A 20,722-nucleotide genomic window follows, 5' to 3' on the forward strand; every position below is an offset into this window, starting at 1 on the left:
CCAAACCCTTGTCTTCAATGAATTGTTTGACTTGACCTTATCACAATTATTATGAATATATATTATTTTAAAGTGTTAACTTCTACAGATTTTTTCTCATGCGGCTTATCAAAATCCAGAAAACCCTAGGGGCCTAATTTGAAAGGCCAAAATGTTTAAAATCAACCCATGAACTGCCACAAGTGAACTCATATGAAATTTGGAGCAACCTGTGCAAAACACCAGAGTGAACGATGAACCCATGATCCGTCTCTCATTTTAATGGAAGTGCAGTTTCGGGGTTGCTATTGAGAAACAGCGGAAGAGAAATACATGTACAGAGAGAGATTGGGAGAGAGTTGCGGGCCTCGCAATGGACGAACAGTGGATATTAGTCATACTAACAACAACCTTTGGTGAAAATGGGAAAATGCATGAGGAATACTATGTTAAACTACTTCTCACTGTATAAGACAATATATAAACCACAACTCACATTCGAGCAGCAGATTTAGAGACTTGCTTCAGAGCATTGGCAATCTCATCAGCTTTTGCTTTTCCACTTACATAGGTGACCAAGGGGCTCTCTGGAGGAACAATGTCATCTCTTAGATAGCTTCCAGATGTTCTTAGCAGCTCTTCTGAACCCTTCGCCACCACCCCTTTCATGATTATGGTCTTATGAGTCCCGGATATCATTTCTTCATAATCGGTGTCCCCGCTTTCTCCAAGGAAAACATACATGTTTGCAACATTCAATCTCCAACGAACAAAAAGGTACCTAACAATCAGAAACGAAGAAAACTGGTTATCAGTTTTTAACTATGTAAGTAGGCCCCAGAGTCATTTTGTCATTTCACAATTTAAGCACAGCATAAAGATCTTGTACTGTGAACAAAACAACAGAATCATTTAAAAATAATGATCTCTATTAAATCTAAACTTCAATTCTGTGTCCTTTTCCTTTTTCTATTTTCATGCTAATCTAATCTGGGATGTAGTGTAAAGCCACCATCCCTTGACAATGAGTAAATGAGCAACAAATAAGGATATTACAACAGGTCATATATTATAGTACCAAAGTATCCAAAAGGATTCTCAGCAACCATTTTTCTTTTTAAGGTTGGTCATTGAACACTCCCTTATTGCGTTTATGGTACCAAAGTCCATACTTTAAGGCTTAAGCAAATGCAATTTCAAAAGCAAAAGACACAGTAAAACTAACTGTGAACTTACAGAGGATGTCCATGTATTCCAAGTTTTAAATATCAACAATACCTTAGTGCCTGTGCTCGAGAAGCAAGGAGAGGAACAATTTGCATTCTTGTTGAGCTCCTGGAGTACATTGGATGGCAACGCAGACCCCGCATCCTGAGTTTCTGCCTCAAATCATCAACTTTCCTTGCCTGCAGAAGCATACATTTTGAATTCAATCCAAACTAAATAAAACCGAATAATTTCTAAATTGCCAACACACTAAATTTAGAAAGTTCATCTACCTTACTAGGATCCTTTATTAAGTATGAGATGCAATGAGCGTTGCTTGATTTCAAATCTTCCTGAATGTGGCTGGAAGCAGCAGAATTTCGTTCACCATCAGGGGCATTCAATAGCTTCCAAAAGGTTTTCTTTAAACCTTCACAACCCCAACGGTAGTCAATATGTGATGCATAATCTGGATCAGGGAAAAGTCTTCCATCTTCTTCTGTATAAGTACCAGGGTAGTAAACTTCACTTCCACTGCTACAAACCAACGCATCAAACTCATTTGCCTGTATCTTCCCCGATGCCAAAAACTCTACTGTTTCTGACATTGGCATAGCCGTTAATAGAGCAAACCCTGTGACTCTAGCACTTTGAGAGTCTAATCTGACAGCCTTAAATATTTCTTGAACTACCTGAATCATCTGCTTTTCAGGAAATCCAGAGCTGTCATAACAATCAAGCGCGACAACAATCAATTTCCGTCTCCTCCTTAACATGGGATACTTACTTGCCACATTATCCAGCAGCTTATTTCCACCTCCTTCATCTTTTGGACCAGACTCTGGTTTCTTCATCTTGCTTAGGACACGTTTCACTTGATCTTGCACCTCGTGATCACCAGCAGCTGCAGTCACATCAAGAGATTCATTCAATGAAGATTTATCCCCATCAACTGAGAGCCTAAGAGACATATCTTGTACATCCTTAAGGGAGTCATTGAGAGATCCTTCAGCAGCCATTTCATCCCCCGGGGTGTCAGTCTGCCATTGTGGATGCCTCATGCGGCAGGCTGCTACCCTAGTCAAGTAAGTCCGGCAGTGTTCAGGCCATGAGTAGAGGTGTATGTTCTTCCAACCGTTCTTTCTGCATTCACCCCACAAATTCTTCTCCGATAACAACTTAAGCAGTGCACCAGCAATTGATTGCTGATCGTGAGGGTCCACAAGCAAGCCGTTATTTAGCACCTGAAATTCACAAAGTGAAATAAGAAAAGTAACTTGGTCAACATAATTGAAATCAGTCTTCTTTCTCTTAGCTTGCATCAATTGAATTTCCAATTAGAACAAAGTAGACAATTAAAAACTATAACAACTATCTAGAAGAATTCTGAAATGTCTCAGTTGTCCCTTCTCTTCCTTCTAGGTGAAGGGGCATAGGAGATGTTCACTTCATAACATCTCAAATGCAGCACAAATGTAAAATAAAAAATGTTATACCCGATGTATGTCAACCGGTCCACCATTTTTTGTAGCCACCATTGGAAGCCCGTGTGCTGCTGCCTAAATCATATATATAAAAAATGTATTAAACCGCAGAAGTCTCATTTTCTGGAGAAAGTATAGATCACTTTAAAAGACAGTATGCATTAAAAACTAACCTCAATCAAGGTTAGCCCAAAAGGCTCCACTAATGCTGGATTTATGAAAACTCCCTGCCATAATCTAACCCTTTAGCACAGAATATTTGTTAAAACTATATTGCTATCTAGAAATTGTGAAAAACAAACCAACCTTTGTTTTTGCAGCAAGCCGATATATATCTGGAACATCTGATTGCTTGTGATGCTTTGGATAGGCCACTTGCCCATAAAGGTCATACTTATCAATCAGTTTCAACACCGTGGTAAGCACACTAGCATTTCCAGCAGACATCTCATCTATATAGTCCCTATTCCCCATTATCAGCGTCTGTTCAAAGCATATTAGTAAGTTGTCCAAATTTTTAATTGCATTGCTTAATGGTAAATTGAGTTATTGGACAAATTCACTTACAAGATTAGCTAGGTCTCTCAGAGGACGGCATTCTCCAAAGGCTTTCAAAAGAGTGGTTAAGTTCTTCTTTGGATCTGGTCTTGACAATGCCAAGATCATTGGCTTGTGAGGATTTGTTAGGAACCGCATCAGCTGCCAAAGGATTTTGAATATGAGGCAACGACAGGATTAAAGTTTAAATGCACGATTATATGATGAGGAAAAGGCACTCACTTCTGACCATATTGTTGGAAGTGCTTTTGGGGAAGACCCATCGGTACCACCAGTAAGTTGAGTAAGTTCCCCATCAACCTCGGGAGCATCTTCTTGGACCACAACATTACTGAAGTCCATGCCCGGAGGTATAACCTACTTAGGGAATGTACTTAGTTAGAAAAAGAAACAATCGCATTGCCATATGTCATGTTCATCTTCATTTTCATAGATAATTCAAAATCATGAAATTAGATTTCAATCCTCAAGTTTCTTCTTGTAGTCAAAATGGGATTGGAAGTAAAATTATACATTCTGGATCTGGAGTCATTCTTCCTTTTCTAGTTATCCATATTATAAAAGGACCAAGATCAGGAAACAAAAATTAAAACAAAATCATTTACACATATTCTTTATTCCTTTTTCTAATTTTTCAACACCCAAAACATCCTCGATAAGGCAGTGCTAGATATAATAAAAAAGAAAAAAGCAAAACAAAGAAAATCATGAGGAATAAAGCCACTGGCTTACCACCATCCTCGGCATGTAACGGCCATGGCAATTTACTCCTCGCCTAGCACGAGCACGCAACACTTTCTCAAGTTTGACATCAAACCCATCATAAAGTCCCCATTGCTCGTCGATCTCTTGTTTTGTACTTGTAATAACAACTTCTGCAGCATCAAGGGAAAGCTCTTCTGCTTCTATCCTCCTCATAATCTTATAAGTTGAATTGATGTCCTCCTTTGATTGGCGTCCCTGCTTAAGAAGCTGTTCTAGCTTGTTTCTTCCAAGTGAGTGTCCTGTTAGAACCATTGGGACATTCAAAGCACCAGAAAGAAGAGCAGCACTATCCCCTGCATCTGCATAGTGGCCATGAATTACGTATGGCCAAACAGGCTGGCCTTTACCAATCTGTTCACCCAAAACTTTGGACATGTTAAGAATGTGAGCTAGAGCACCATCTACAAATTCTTGAATATATGGCCAGAGTAATTCTTTGCTGAGGTATTGGTCACGTGGACCAAATGGGATTCTAATAATATATGCTCCACTGCTTTCTCCTAGATCACCATCACCATCTTCAGGACCTGCAGTTAGCATCTCTGCTGGTTCACCATAACTCCAATCAACCTCAGGAGATGACACTTGGCGAGTAAAGAGATCTACCCTATAAACCCCAGGCATCCTTGCAAGAGCTCGAGAAAGCTCTACCACATATTTGACCTGATATTGTTTTCATAAAGCCAAACACAGATTCAAATGCAAGTAACAGGAAAACAAATTTACCTTTATTTCCATATACTCAGAAAAATGATAGAGCCACCAGATACCTGTCCACCTGTATCAGAGTCTCGACCGAGCTCCATGTTTTCTCCCCGGACCAAGCCATGCAAACTGTTGATCAAGAAAAGTAATTTATTGATTAACTGCTCAAGTGTAAATTTTTTTAACCGAAAACTAGCCTGGTCTGTGTTAAGAAACCAGAAACTCTAACATGATGATATGCAACATATATATTTATACCTGATAAGAACAATATATAGCTTCTTTTCCTTTTTATCATCTGACCACACTTCCAAGTTAGAAATGTTACGCTGGAACTTTTTCCTTGGAGTATCAGATGGCAGCATCTCCCCCAAACCATCCCCCTTCTCTCCTTCTGACAAATCTTCTGACATGTCTTCAGTTGCATCCCTACGTCCTTGTTCCCGCTCCCATCTGCGGTTTGCCAACCGTTGATGTTCCTCGATCTCCAACTATCAAGAGTCATGCGAGTGTAGTGTATTAGCCGAGCTATCGTCTTCTCCAAAACTAAAGTATACAAAAACTAGAGGGGAAAATGTGTCCCATTGACAATCTTGGGCAGATAGCCATCAACCATGGGGAAAATGTGAATTGGCCTTTCTTTTTTAAGATTATTTCAGAAAGTTCAGACAGAACTAGTTCAAAAACATGGTTCGGCCTAAAATTTAGTGCTATAGTATGAACAGGATAAGCATGCAGTACAAGTATACTAACACTAGGACAGATTTACAAACTTCCATGTACAAGTATGAATGTTTGCCTCAAACTTCAAGATTTTGAAATAATAAATCAACTCAGCTTGAAAAAGAAATTACTAATCATTTATTTCCAAATCTTAGCAAAACTGGGGAGAAACACTAATCAAACAATTGACATTGCTGTAAAAACATTATCTCCACAAAGAATTAACCATTTCTAAAGTTAAAAAGCCAATTTACTCACACACACAAACACACGAAGAGGAGGAAAAGGATTAATAATAAGAACCTGTTTCTTCTTACGGGTAAGATGCCAAATGCGCCAGCACATGTTCTCAAGCCTGGAGCCGCGCTCACGTGTGTTGCGGGTAGCAACCACTTTGATCCATGTCCGGTACAGGTCAGACTCATCGACCCCTGTCACCACCTCCTCCACAAAGTACTTGGTTGGGTTGAAATTCCCTCTGTCTCTCAGATTCTCCGGCACCGGCTTCTGCTCTTCAATGGCGGAAGACCCACTGTCCAGTATGGCCTCCAAGTACCCATTGATCCACTCATTTCCAGCCATTTTCTACAAACCCCACTTTTTTATTATTATTAGTTTCTCCACTTTCTACCAAGAAATCAGCTATGGCTTCCCTGTAATCTTAACAAGACCACACATAACATGCAATGATATGTAATGGGATGGTTTTAATTTGCAATTTCAATGTCACAAAGGATTTTCATTGGAGAAGAATATATGGGTTTTAAATGACAAAGCCAGAGAAGTGATCAACGACCCAAAAACCATGACATGCAGAGCAGATATTCTTATTGGGTCTGTGTTTGGCTATTTTCTCAGATTTTCTCAGTCATTTTCTCGGGAAAGAGAGTGAATATTTTGTGTGTGAAATTAACTGAGCAGCAGAAGAGCTTATTGGGATTTGGAATTTGAAATTTGTTTGTGCGGTGATGAGGAAGTTTAGTTGAGTTTGGAGACCGAGTAGTGAGAAGAACTTGGTGAGTGACGAGTGAGAATAGAGACGGATATGGGTGCGGAGAGAGAAACACATGGCATTGGAACGGTGGGTCCGGAATGAAGACACGTGTCGAGAGGATGTTGACAGTCACGAGAAGTGTGCTTCACACACGTGTGTGATGGTGGGTAAATCACTCCTTTCAAGATCGTCCGCTTCCCAATGCGAGCTGGCCGCATTTGCTTTTCTTCTCCCGAGAGATTTGGAAGCAACCAACTGCCGTCGCTGCTTTCCTCTAGGAATGTTTTGTTTTTTTTCTGGTTGTATTGCAATTTGCAATAACATTTTCTTTTCTTCTTCTGTTTTTGCTACATGTTGTTTCTACATGGATTTTTATAACCCATGCCATTCCTTAGACAATTAAGAAATAGAAAATTACAAAGGGCAACCTTAATGTTTAAAACAACTTCAATAAACAAGGATGATTATGACTATAGAAATATAGTTTCGAGATCGCATGTATTTATATAACAAGATTTTGAAATATATATACAGTCTTTCTCTAATGCGGACTTCTGCATATTCTGAAAATCCAATCATCCCTTTCACAGCTTTTTTTTTTCCAGGTGGATTGGTTTCCTAAAATTCCAAGTAGTCCATAATTTGCTAATATAAATAATTATAAAAGCAATCATGGGTTAGAACGTGTAGATGCAGAAGAAGAAAGCACATAAAGCACATGTGGGAAAGTGGAGTTGCAGAAGAAGAAAGCACTCCCATTGGTTGCTCTCACGTCTCTTGCAACATGTTTTTGTTTATATATACAAATTGTAGAGCACTTGGAATTGAAGAAATGCAATCCAACTGCAAAAAAATAAGGTGTAGAGGGGATAACCGGATTTTAACAATATGCGGACGCCCACATTAGAGAAAAATTCTATATACATATAACGAAGTTTTTTTATATTCTTGATAGACAATGAGTTTGTAATTCGAGTTGTTAGAAATCTCTACCCCTATACATGTGGTCATTTATTCGGTTTCCTAACGCAAAATATCACTTCTTATAAAAGAGTAGTATATTTCACTAATTATGTAACAATTAATGAAGTGGTGAATTTTTTGTTATTGTGACACTGTAATACTGCTACTAATTTATAATATGAAGTATGACACCACAAGTGCAGTATGACGGTGATTCCAAAAATTTACTAAAAAAAGTCACAATAACTCAACCCATTTATATCTTTGTTGTTGGGTTTTGCCCCTCTTTTCTTTTTGGCATCAATTTATTTACCTAAAAAATAAATTTAATTAAAGTATTCTAATTAACTTTAATTCTAGTGGTAGCTTTTTTCAATAATAAAAGAGATCCTAAGTTCACCAACATGAGTTGGTCCAAGTGGAAGGGGCTTGGATCCTTTAAACAAGAGGTCCTGGGTTCAATCCCAGGCACTTGCAAATAGAGCAAACTCTGTTGGGAGAGGTCCCCGTTTTGCGCATGACCTATTCCGATAAAGAACATTAAAACACTAGTTTTTTTATAGAGATATTTATTTATATACCCATTCTTAGCATTAGTGATATAGATAAACCCTACACCATTTAATTTATATAAACAACCCCCAAAAAATGATAGATGCCCCTATTGAATTTAATTTTGATTATTAAATTACTTTGATATCCTTTTGAGTGTTTTTGGTATTTTTATGGGGTTTTGGGGTTAGGTTTATTTTAGGAAATTGATGGCAGTTTTGTAATTTATAGAAAGTTTGAAGGCTCTTTGTTATGTTGTAAATGGGCTTTAGGTGTGTTTCTAAATTCCATTTCATGTAGTTTTTTTTAAAATAATTTGGGCCCATATATTGGATATAATAGTGAGTTTTCCTTTTTTTATGGGCTTATTTAGAGAGAAAAACTCAAAATCTTAACGCACTAAAAACCAATTAGAAAATGACAAGTAGCTAGTTTTAAGTTTATCTCTCCAAATACAATTTATATGAGTTTTTATATAATACATAATGCTAAAATAGGCTTATTTATAAAAATTTATTTTGTTAATCTCTTATTTATTCAATTGGGTTGAAATATCCACAATTCTTTGTCAATTTCTTTCTTCCATTAATTTATTCACACTCTATCCCCTCCCTATACCTGCCGGCATTTGACATACAGTATGTGGCAGCAGAACATCTTGCCACCTAGTGGTAAGGGTAACCACTGTCAACCAAACTCTATCTCTTCCAAATTTTTTGCCTTAAATGTTTGAATACTTTTTCAGACTGCAGGTAACCTCTACAAACGCTGTACATTAATTGTTTGAATACTTCACCAGCACAAACATAATTGGGAATGAATAAATTGCACATCCAAGACAGAGACTATCCGGTGACACCAGTCAGTCATATAGAGATTACCTTTCCTAGCTGAATTATTGAAAGCAAACCTTGTTTGTGCATATATCACTTGGCCCTCTATCAGTGTGTTGTGTAAGTTGTTCTCCTGCATGTACTAGTTATTTTATTTTGTCTCTGTGTATGGATTTAAATTGTGCCCTTTGCTTTGGGGATTTTAAAGGTCATATATTTTCACGCCGAGCAAATTATAGTAAAGAAAAATTAAGCAGAGGATTTGCTTCTTGATAAATTTAAATAATAGAGGAAGACTTACGATGATGGTGCTTTGAAACGGACAATTAAGATAAAATGAAGTAAACATAGTGAGAGCGACATGCTGAGAAACTAGCTAGCCTTGAGCCATTGTAAGAAGTCACTTGTGATTGTTAATTATAAAGAACATAACGAGCCAAATTACTCTCCAGGCCTTTAGTAAAGGATATATATTACGTTAGTATGATCACGTGGTATATTTTGTACACGTGTTATAATATGGGTAGACGACAAGGTTTATTTTTTCCCATTTTAAGAAATAATATCAATAAATATAACTCAATGTACCACATGACCGTACTACTGTAATATTCTATAAATTTCTCGTTAGTAATGGACCGCTGCCCGTTTCTGAGATATTTATCCTATTATCAGAGTGGGTTGATCAATTGAGTATGAATTACTGAACTTTTGCATACCTTTATTCAATATCTCATATTCATGTGTTGTCCGTCTCTTTGAAATTTAAAACAAAATGGGAAAATTAAGTGACCAAATCAGATTGAATATCTTGAATCTAAAAGAATCAAAGGAAATAACGTCTGCATCTTTCAACTTTCTCAAGTACAAATTAAAAAGAAATAAATACGCTTGAAATGGGAAAAGGAATCTGTGTCGTTTGATAGGTATACGTGGAAGCCTTGCTTGGACCACTTGTTCAATGCATGCCACGCATTGCTTTATGAATTTCATGAACTGTCCAAATTGCAAGTATTCTCGTACATCACATGTGCACTGCAAATAAAATATCTTTAGGTTAAAAGAGACATCGTCGCTTTCGTTTGCTTGCTTTTGAGGTTGACACTAGAGCAAATTATTTGATCAATTGCTATTGCAACAGTTTGGACGAAATGATTTTTGTGCACATTTCCTCACATCATTTCATGCTCATATATACAACTCTCAGTATATTCTCCACACTTCTATTTTTCGTTTTCAATATTCATTTGATATAACTTAGTATTGTTTATGTAATAAGATTTCCTCAAAGATATTGTTGCTTGTATGTATGTATGTATGATTGATTGATTATAATGCATGGCATTTTCTTACATAATGATAATAAAGATATGAAATTGAGATACATAATGTGGGAAAAGAAAAAAGAGAGATGACAATATGATAAGAATTTGCGAAAATCCTTTACAGACAAAAGATCATAATTTCTGTTTTGGCTAAGAAGGAAAGCAGAACAAAGCGTGACTGAAGAGAGATGAAAAGGATTAGACCTTGTGTTAAGTTGTAACACTGTAAAGATAATTGACTTATGATGATGTGGTTGAAGCGCAAGAGAAACTTATTTACACCGGGAATGTCATTAGTGGTGGTATCTCAAATCAATCACATATTTGTGTGAAAAAATTAAAAACAAACTACTGTGTGATTGGAATACCGCCGCAACGATATCCCTATGAGATGGATTGGGTGTTCAATGCAAATGCAGTAGTGCAGAGGCTTCCGGTCCCAAAAACCGGTTGCAACAAACAAGGGGAGGTAAACAAAACCTTGTCGGCCACAATCACAATTTTCTTAGCATATTGTTATGCTCTACGTCATGCAAAACTAATTAGGTACTGACAATGCATACGCAAGAAAGAACCAACATGCAAAACCCAACTGCAACACACAACGCATTAGGGGTGAGCATTATAACCGAAAACCCGACCGAACCGCCCGAACCGGACCGCTTTAGGTGGTTTGGTTCGGTTTTTATACTAAAAAATCAAAGAACCGGTACAAAAACTGCCCGAACCGGCTCTGAACCGGGTTGGACCGGTTTTTTTTACTCCAAACCGCTGAAAACCGAACCGGACCGAGTATTTTAATTATATTATTAATTAAACAAAATAATACACATGTCAGCGGATGATTAGTGGATTCATTGGCGTATCGTACTCCTTCCTACACCAGATTATGCGAAACCCTAACATCTGAAGGGCTTCGAAATGTTTTCATTCTCATTGCGCCTCTTTCTTCTTCCTCTGTCACCCGACTCTCTCGTCTCTGCCTCTCTCTCTCAATCACTCTCGCCTGACTCAGGCGGCCTGAGTCGCCTCTGCCTTTTTTTTTTTCCAAATTTTCTCAGCCGATCTCTCAGTTTCTCTCTCACCCGCTCTCTCTCATCACTCAACTCTCTCAGTGACTCGAGTTCCTCTTCTTTTTTTTTTCCAGATGTTCTCACCTGATCTCTCAGTCACACTCTCTCTCTCAGTCACTCTCTCTCTCTCTCTCTCACCCTTGCTCTGACTCTCGTCTCCCTTAGCCAATTTCTACATGGTTCTCTCTCAGCCACTCCTGCTCTTTGTCAGCCGCTCTCTCTCAGTCTCTCTCTCTCAGTCTCTCTCTCTCTCAGTCTCTCTCGCTCTCTCTCAGTCATTCTCAGTCTCCATCTCTCGAGTTTTGTAGGTTTGAGGTATGAATATATGTAAACCCTAATTAAAATTTTTTAGGGATTTGACAATTTTTGTTAATTCTATTTATCTGATCTGACTCTGTTGTGATTTGTTGTGGACAGAATTGATTTTGGGATCATAGGAAACGATTGACTTGCTCTAGGTAATTTCTGGTAATTTCTATTGTTGTTGCTGTTTGATTTATCATTTATTTATGGTGTTGTAATTTTAAAGTATACTGTCATTTATTTCTTGAATTTCTTTGAACAATGCTGTTTGATTTATTTGTGTTTTTCAGTAGTTTTATTTGTTATTTTTTGTGGTAGTTTTATTTGTTATTTATGATTTCATTTCGGATTTTGAAAATTTGCATCATTCAATAATGTGATTTGGCAGATATTGAGTAATAATTTACGTTCTATGATTATTGTAATGACACACTAAATTTGGTAGCAATTCACATAGGCTAAAGGCATAAATAAGAGGTTAGAACTTAGAAAAGTGGAATTATTAAATGATGTGATATTTGTATTTTGGTTGCTGCTTTGGCAGATATGCAATATTGATTACATGCTTATTGTTTTTGGTTATTGAAGCACCAAATATTTGTATTTTTGTAGGGTATTATTAATTTAATGGAAGCAGAATCTGAAACCCCTGTTTCAACTAACCTACCACCACCAATAGCCCTTCCACAATCAGCCCCTTCACAATCAGCCCCTCCACAATCAGCCCCTTCACAATCAGCCCCTCCACAATCAGCCCCTCCAAAATCAGCCCCCAGCACTTTAGGAAAAAGAAAGCCTTGTAAGAATGCTTCGGGGGTTTGGGATCATTTCACAAAGATAAAGTGTGAGGATGAAACTAGTGAGTCTAGATGCATATGCAAGTACTGTAAAAAGGACTATGCATGTGATGGTAAAAGGAATGGTACATCCACTTTGTGGCACCATTTGAGAAGTCAATGTAAGAATTCTCCATTGAGACATGAGAAAAGACAAAAAGTCCTTTCATTTGAGGGCCAAGCGAAAGGGGGTAACCTAGTAGCACATGCATTTAGTAAAGAGAGATGTAGAATTGCATGTGTCAAGATGATTATTCGGGATGAGCTTCCGTTTAGTCATGTGGAGGGTATTGGGTTTCGTGAATTTTTGAAGAAGGCACAACCTAGATTTGATTTGCCATCTCGTACAACAATTGCTAGAGATGTGTGGGATCTCTATCAAGAGGAGAAAGCTAAAATCAAGAGTGTCTTAACACATAATGCACAAAGAGTCTCTCTTACCATCGACACTTGGACGTCCATTCAAAATATCAATTACATGGTTCTCACGGCCCACTTCATTGATGATGATTGGGTCTTGCATAAAAGAATCCTTAATTTTTGTGTCATTCCTAATCATAAGGGGGATACAATTGGTAGGCTTGTGGAGGCATGTTTGAATGGATGGGGGATAGACAAAGTTTTCACCATATCGGTTGATAATGCTTCCTCCAATGATGGATGTATTAGCTACATGAAGAAGAGGTTAGAAAAGTGGAATTCACTCATAGGTGATGGTAGTTTGTTGCATGTAAGGTGTTGTGCACATATTACAAACTTGATTGTAACCGATGGAATGAAAGAAATTCATCAATCTATTGAGAGTATTCGCAATTGTGCTAAGTACATTAGGGGGTCATTGTTGCATTCCTAAAAGGACACAAATTAATGTGCAAACAACCAATTAAAAATACCCGCAAGTGCACGAATCTAATGAAGTATAGATTATGTAAGTACGGGGTCGATCCCACGAAGAACTTGTCGGTTTCCTATAAGTTCTAATTTGAGTACGTAAAGAACACTAATTTTACACAACACACAAACACAATACAAATTGGAAACTAAAAATGAAGTAAGGAAGATAAAAGAAATGAAACAACACAAGAAAACAAAGAAAAACACAAACAGCACTTTCTATCACCCGTTTATCACCATTTGGACAGATTCGTTTCTCTGTTTTTCAGTTTCGACCTCTGTCCAGTTTTTGACCTATAACTTTCCAACCGTTTATCCAAAATTCACGTTCTTTATACGGTTGGAATCAGCACAGAAAATGCAAGAACACAGCGCGGACCAAAAGTCCAAAACAATTACGGAAACAAACAAAATTCAGTGACAAAGACACAAAACGTGTCAAACACGCAACTCACACACACATTGGGGGGGGTTTTTTTGATTTGGTTCAAGTGACCTATTTCTATTGCATGAAAGTAAATGGACTTGGAATTTAAATGTGAATGGCAGAGATGAATTATCAAAAAGTGAAATTAAAATGTAACAAACACTAGGGTTTCGGAATCCACCCTAAACAATTCTACCCATGTTCATGGATACTCAAGTGATGAACTCTAAATGTATTGATGAAGATGTTCGCAATCAAGACCATGGGTTGTGGCTCAAGACGCATTGATTCTCTCTAATATACGTAAAGTGCATGGTTCGTGCTACAATACTTGTGCCCTCCTCATAACCGAACCTAGGTATGGTTCGTACTTCGATTCGATTGCAAGGAAAACCCATTAAGTTCAAAGAGAATATGAACATCACAAGAACCCTAATAGCATGGTGTTTACATTAGGTATTCAAGAAACCAATTCACATGGATGGTTCTTACTCCATCCATCTATTGCTTAGGAAAACATGAAGATACACATAATCCCAACAACCTCAAGAAGCATGCTTTCAAAGGTAATCAATCAAGGAAAACACACATCAAGGATAGATTAATTTGGTGAATTGGAATTCATCAATTGTTGTCAAGAAACCAATTCACATGATACTCACTTAAACAAGTTCAATCATTTGTTGCTAATTAGAAATTGTGTTCTTGGTTATCTTACACAACTTCTCAACTTTAGCTACATGCATACAACCTAAGGTGATTAAGTAAAGGAAGCAAACACATATCATAAAATTCAATTAGTGAATGGGGTTCATCAACAACATCTAGAAATTCATACACTCAAGCATCAAAACAATAAGGTAATCATGTTTAGGGCTTCAACCTAAGCCCTAGCTATGGAGTTTAGTTGCTCATACTTATTCCAAATACAAACTCGAAATATAACTAGAAGGAGTTTACAGATTTGGAAATGATGAAAGCTTGAAGTCTTCAATGGTGGAAGTCTTCTCCTTTCTTCCTTGGCTGCACCTCCTTCTCCTTCCTTGCTCTTAGCTCCCCAAAAGCTGCTCTCAAGTTGTGTAGAATGTGGAATAGCCTCATTTCCCACGATCAAAAGGCTCCCAATATCAGATTGCAATTTTGACTTCTCCTCCCTCTCTCCTCCTTTCCAGCTTTTACCTTTTAATATAAAACTACCACCTTTGATAAAGCCTTAGCCCATTGTCCCCTTGCCATGATGGAGCTTTGACTTCACAAAGATGCCAAAAGCTCAGAAAATATCTATTTTACAAATGTAATTCCTTGTTACCAAGAGTTATGGTAACAAGAAGTTAAGATGACACAAGGGAGGTAAAAGCTGGCCAAATCCGGATTTCCAGAACTGTGGTAACATGATGGATTGGTTGGATAGGCAATACTTGTCCAATGGAGTTCAAATTTGGATATGTTGTAGTTAACATCCATTGGAACAAGTCTCATGAAGATCATGACCTCATCCGAGCACCAGAGCATGTTGATCCCAGGCCAAGAAGTTGACCTACGAAAATGAACAAAAACAGAATTTATAACTAATAATGCACTTTTAGCTCATTTTCATCCCAACCAAGGCAAAATCTAAGAAAACACAAAAAGGAAGTAAAAAGCTATAAAATGTCAAGAACTAACTCAAAATAGTGGGTGAATAACATGAAAAATCATGTGTAAAAATGAACCGAACAAACTTCCCAAACTTATCTTTTGCTAGTCCTCGAGCAAAACAGAAACTAAAACAAGACTCGAAACAAAACTTTTCGAACACTTTCCAAAGAGAGAGTGACTTATGCAAATGACTCAAAAATTTTCACAAGAAAAACTTAGTTTAGACATTAGTCACAAGGCGGCAAAGTTCAGAACACAACATGCTCAAGTGTAGTAGTGTGATGGCCAAATGAAACTCATTCTCCAATTTCAGTTTTCACACAACTTCAAAAAATCATACCAAGCACAAATGTAACTTCAAATCTCACCAAAGTTGTCCTCTCACAAATGAATCACTCGGGAGAGGGTTACAATGCATCACTCAATAATAGACATGAGAATAGAGTTAAACCAAAAGGGACTTAACTCAAAATTAGCAAGCTGAAAAACATGCATGAATATGATCTCAAGAAGGATGCTAAACACTCAAAAGCTGAAAAATGTGTGTAAATCAACCACATGACATTTAGGATCAATTTAGGTCTTTATTATAGGTTGTAATGGGGCTAAGGGTGCAAGGTGAGTAAGAAATGAAGGATATGGATACAACAAAGTCCAAGGAACTCACAATGTAAGAGCATATAATCGTTGACTAAAAGACTTTGAAACATCACGCTTAAGATTTTCAATTTTTTTTTTTTTTTTTTTTTTGTTTTTTGTTTTTAGGGGTGATCAAATAGACCACAAAGCCTTGTACCTCCACTAATTATGATTCACACTCCTTCCTTCCATTCGAACAACCAAGAAACATGGAATTGGATTTGAAACCATTGCCACTTAACCACAACTTTTCTCTTTTCTTTTACCCTTTGAGTGAAGTACTCTTTTTTTGTTTTTTTGTTTTTTTTGAAATGTAATAACCCTTCCCAAACTTAGCATGAAAAACATATCTAAATTAAAGCTCATGAGTTCCTTAGAAAGGTATATTCTTGTTTTTCAGGCTAAGGCTAGAAGTAAAAATTGGTTACTTGAAAGAAAAGGCTTACATACATATAGGCTCAAGGTGGTTAACAATGGAAAATCATGCTTAAGCATGCATACGGTTAGCTTGAAATGCACAAACGGTCCAAAGAGGGCCTCAATATCATTTCTCAAATGTCATGTAATCAAATTGCACAAGAATGAGTGACTTTTAAGTGCTCAACCAAATCAATGAATAATGAGATCAAACAACAACTCGGATGACAAGAAAATAAGAATATGTGTATAACACTCATGAATTGAAGCAAAAGGCTCAAAGCTCACATTATATGGTTATACAAGTCTAATTCATGCTTGATACAATTCTTTGGATCATGCAAATCCCTCAACTGGAGAATTATGAAACAAATGGCAAGTGCATAGAGGGTTTCAAACATATCATGCTAGAACGATGCCATTTAGTGAATAACAAATTTTTTTTTTTTTTTTTTTTAGCATTTTCAATCAAGTCATGTAAACATTCATCACAATCTCATCGTATATGTCCGGAAAGTGACTTGAAAACAAAAAGACTCAAAACAGAAAAGAAAACAAAATAAAAGAAAGCAAGAGTTTAAGTGAAACGAAAAAGACTTGCTATCCCTTCCCAAACTTAAAAATAAACATTGTCCTCAATGTTAAAGAACTTAGGCATCAACAATGTTATAACAAGAAATAAAGGGAATAAAGCAAGTAAAAACAAGAACAAACAAGAAATACAACTACAACACGGCTGCAAAACAAAACGAAACAAAACAAAACAAAACCAAACTGAACCAAACAAAACAAAACAAAACAAGCAGAACAGTAAGCCCTAACAACAGTCCTACGCACGCAGAAATCCAACCCAAAGAAACGCACAAACCAAAATGAAAGCCCAACCCAAAGGAAAGCCCAAAAGCGAAGGAAGTATATAAAACAAAGAAACTGAGTCAGAAACACATAGAGCGAGGACTCAGAAAAATAAAAAAAAGTGGGCCCTGATGTCTCGGCTCCTGTGAGTCACGGGATACAAAGTGAGAGACGTGCCGACAAGCAGAGGTCTCTCTCACGGTCCCAAGCCAGAATTATTGCCTTCATAGGAAGGCGTGACGACTTTCGTTTCTTGAAAGCGCTGAAAGGCGGAAATGCAATTAAAGGGGTTGGGGGACAGGTGAGGCGATAGAGGGGGATAGGCCGCAAGGGCCGCGCCAAACCAGAAGCGCAGTGGCTAGGGTTACGTAGAAACTAACTCTATAAAAGAAGAAGAGAAAGAGTTGGGGCAAAACACACAAACTCAGAAACACACAAAAGAGAAAAGCAAGAACAAAAGAAAAGAAAGTTCAAATGGCCTCTTCCTACCCATTCTCGCTGGATCTCAACCTAGCTCAACCAACTCAGACTCAGGGCCAAGCAGTGGCACCAGTGTGGATGCCCTACTTTGCCTCAGCACGGGGGCACGTGACAGTGAATGACTCGATACTGCTGGACAACGATGTTGCCCTTGGAGTTGCTAGAAATCTAGTGACTCCCAAGGATATACAGGTGCTGGGATCAAGGGATGACAACCGGGTCGTGAGTGATGCTCTGGCACTAAGCGTGCAAAGCACAGCAACAGTCGCAAGTGTGGGTCATCGCCTAATTGCGAAGTCCCATGAGGTAGAGGTGCTAAGAGGTCAGTTGGCGGCAGAGCGAAGTATGGTTGAAGAGTGCCAGAGTATTATTAAAAGTTTAAAAACAGAAAGGGCAAGGATACTAGAGGTGAATCGACACCAGCTGGAGGCGTTGCGGGAAGAGAACAAAAATCTCTCAAAGATGGTAAGTGTTTACGCCCATGACATGAGAAAGCAGCTGGAGGACATAGACCGACCGGGAAAACGCAAGAAAACAGACCGCGAGAGTGGTTACGCTCAAGCTAAGAATGCAATCTTTGGGAGCTCGAGTGATGAGCCCCAAGAGGCTGTGCGTGAAGCCCCGGAAGTGGATAGCCAAAGGGCTAAACTCAAGGGTCCTATGGTCAAGACACCGAGCACTGGAAAAAAATGATTCTAGTGTATTATTGGTGTGCCTGTTTGTCTTTGCCTTTCGGTGAATTTTTTTTTTTTTTTTGTTTTTGTTTTTTTTTCAATTTCTCGTTTTCGGAAATAAAAGAAAAGAAAGTTGCAAAAGACAAAGAAGAAAAACAAAAGCACTTCCCAAACTTGAATAAAGGGAATGCGACAAACTAAAAAGAAACAAAGCACACTTCCCCAACGGAAATAAAACAAAGACGACAAACTAAAAAGAAATCAAAACACAATGCACCAGAAAACAGGGAGGGAAAGAAAGTAAAGTGAAAGCAGAAATGCTTCCCTGTTTAACTTGACTCATCCGCAAATTGCTCCGGAAATACAAAGTGGTGTCGGCTCCCCTATGAGAATAAGTCTATTTAAACCACTTCTCGGTTGAAAGAAGGAGCATCCTGCATTTCAACCTGCAAACTCAAGAAAAACCATCAAAAAGCCCAGACAGAAAAATCAATGGCATCCCCAGATATGCTTGTTGATGACCTTAACCTTGAGTTGTCGCTTGCACCACCAAATGCCCAGATACGGGCTCCTCCAAACCCTATCTTCCCAAACTCCTCATACCATCATGGCTCGGCCTCAAACTTCTCTGAGGTGGTGCCGCGAAGGGCAGTAATGCCGGAGGGCATGACTGTCAGCAGACTTACAGTTGCAGATCATCTGCATGTGGCGCAGAGGTCTGACCAGATGGCAGTGGACGAGTCCCACAATCTAACCGTGCTCAACGCGGTCTCGGCCACAAATTTGGGCATGCGCCTACTGGCGAGAACACGAGAGTGCGGGGCACTGAGTGAGGAGGTGGCGGCCCTGAAAGCTCTGGTGGCGGACCTGCAGAAGCGGCTCTACAGTGCCAGCCAGCATGTATAGATGCTGCAAAAGAGGAATGAAGATCATGTAGAGCTGTTGCAGGTTCTACAAGCAAGAACAGACAGAGGCAATTAGTAGAAGCCTCAGGTGGTGCAAAATGCAACAATGAACATGTGATTGAGAAATTTATGTTTTTTTTTTTTTTTTTTTTTCAAGTTTGTGTTTGGAATCACATGTATGGAATGAAATAAGCATTTGAGCCAAAGTTCAGTGTGTGCAATCATGAAGCAATCTACTTCCCAAACTTAACAACAAAATAGAAACACAAACAAGTAAAGGAAAGTAAAAGTAAGAAAAACAAAGAGAAACAACAAGAAAATCGAAATTACCTTGGTTGGAGATTGAAATCCTAACTCAAAAGGAAAATAAATAAATAAAGTAAAATAAAAGTAAGTTTGAGTCTAGAGAAACTCCACTTTGAAGCGATTAGGACGACAACAAACTTCTTCTATTCACCTTGGGTTGCCTCCCAAGAAGCGCTAAGTTTAAAGTCTTTTGCCGGACTTCCAACATACTTGGGTCACTTGGGGGGTTTTGGCTCAATCGCCTCCTTGTGCCGAACATGAAGTTTCTTCAAATCCCTTTGCCATCTAATCAACCCATTTCGTATTCTTTTCTTTTTATGCACATGAGTAGGTTTCAAAAGCAATTTTAAGCGCTCTTCAATACGTGGATTAGATGGAGGAGGCACATATTTAGGGTCGGGTGGCCTTCTCATTTGAGTAGAAGGAGTGACATTGAACATATGATTGGTGCTTGGAACATGGATGTTCAGCTTGTCTTCCTTTAGTACTTCAAAAACAGAATATGGCATTAGATTAATTGAAGCACCGAAATCAATTAAAGGTTCCTCAAACAATTTATCACCAACTATACAAGGAATTGTGAAACTTCCTGGATCTTGCAAATTGGGAGGAAGCTTCCTTTGCAAAACAGCAGAAACCTCTTCCGTTAATGCAACAGTTTCGCATTCCTTGAGCTTGTTTGCATCCAAGGAAGGAATATTGACTTGCACTTGCTTGAAAGTTTCCAATATGTCCTTGGCATGTTGATTTTTCCTAGAACTCATCAACCTGTGAGGAAAAGGAGCATGTAAGATATCTTCATCAGTAGGTTCACGACTTACCTTCTCCTTTCTTGCCCTTCTTGCAAGTTCATGCTTTGGGATCCACTCAGGTGAAGATGCTGCTTGTTTATCTTCCCCCTTGTTGATTTCATCCTTTTCCTTAGGCCCAATCACTTGCTCAACCTGCATTTCATCAACATTGTGAATCAAATTTTTAGAACCATCAATTTCACCAATTACCTTACCAGTTCTCAAGGTAACTGCTTGAACATGCTCACGCCCATTTTGTATCACTGTTTGGCTAGACATTATCCTAGCTTCCCTTTGACTCAAAGATGTGACAATTTGCCCCACTTGATTTTCTAGATTGGCAATGGCCTTAACCATTTTCTGCATGTGGGTATCATTCCTTTGCATATGGGTGTCA

General features: G+C 38.2%; 1 protein-coding gene across 1 annotated transcript; it reads right to left on the bottom strand.

Moving 5' to 3' along the window:
- Positions 1-227: 227 nt before the first annotated feature.
- On the bottom strand, positions 228-6,462 carry SPS3F (sucrose phosphate synthase 3F). Its single transcript, XM_021946233.2, has 12 exons — positions 5,724-6,462; positions 4,956-5,188; positions 4,763-4,826; positions 3,960-4,655; positions 3,450-3,584; positions 3,237-3,368; positions 2,976-3,152; positions 2,843-2,896; positions 2,682-2,744; positions 1,479-2,429; positions 1,258-1,385; positions 228-760 (listed from the first exon to the last, which is right to left on the bottom strand). The coding sequence occupies exons 1-12, from the start codon at positions 6,000-6,002 to the stop codon at positions 472-474; spliced, it is 3,201 nt and encodes a 1,066-aa protein (XP_021801925.2). The 5' UTR covers positions 6,003-6,462; the 3' UTR covers positions 228-471.
- Positions 6,463-20,722: the final 14,260 nt, after the last annotated feature.

The sequence above is a fragment of the Prunus avium genome, chromosome 1 (assembly GCF_965620075.1).
Source record: "Prunus avium chromosome 1, drPruAviu1.hap1.1, whole genome shotgun sequence".
Taxonomy (NCBI): Eukaryota; Viridiplantae; Streptophyta; class Magnoliopsida; order Rosales; family Rosaceae; genus Prunus; species Prunus avium.

Excerpts from the sequence above, each read along its gene's own strand:
- SPS3F (XM_021946233.2), bottom strand. The coding sequence starts at position 6,002 with ATGGCTGGAAATGAGTGGATCAATGGGTACTTGGAGGCCATACTGGAC. Across the intron at positions 4,827-4,955 it reads CTATATATTGTTCTTATCAG|TTTGCATGGCTTGGTCCGGG; the intron begins GTATAAATATAT and ends CTTGATCAACAG. Across the intron at positions 2,745-2,842 it reads TTGGGCTAACCTTGATTGAG|GCAGCAGCACACGGGCTTCC; the intron begins GTTAGTTTTTAA and ends TATATGATTTAG.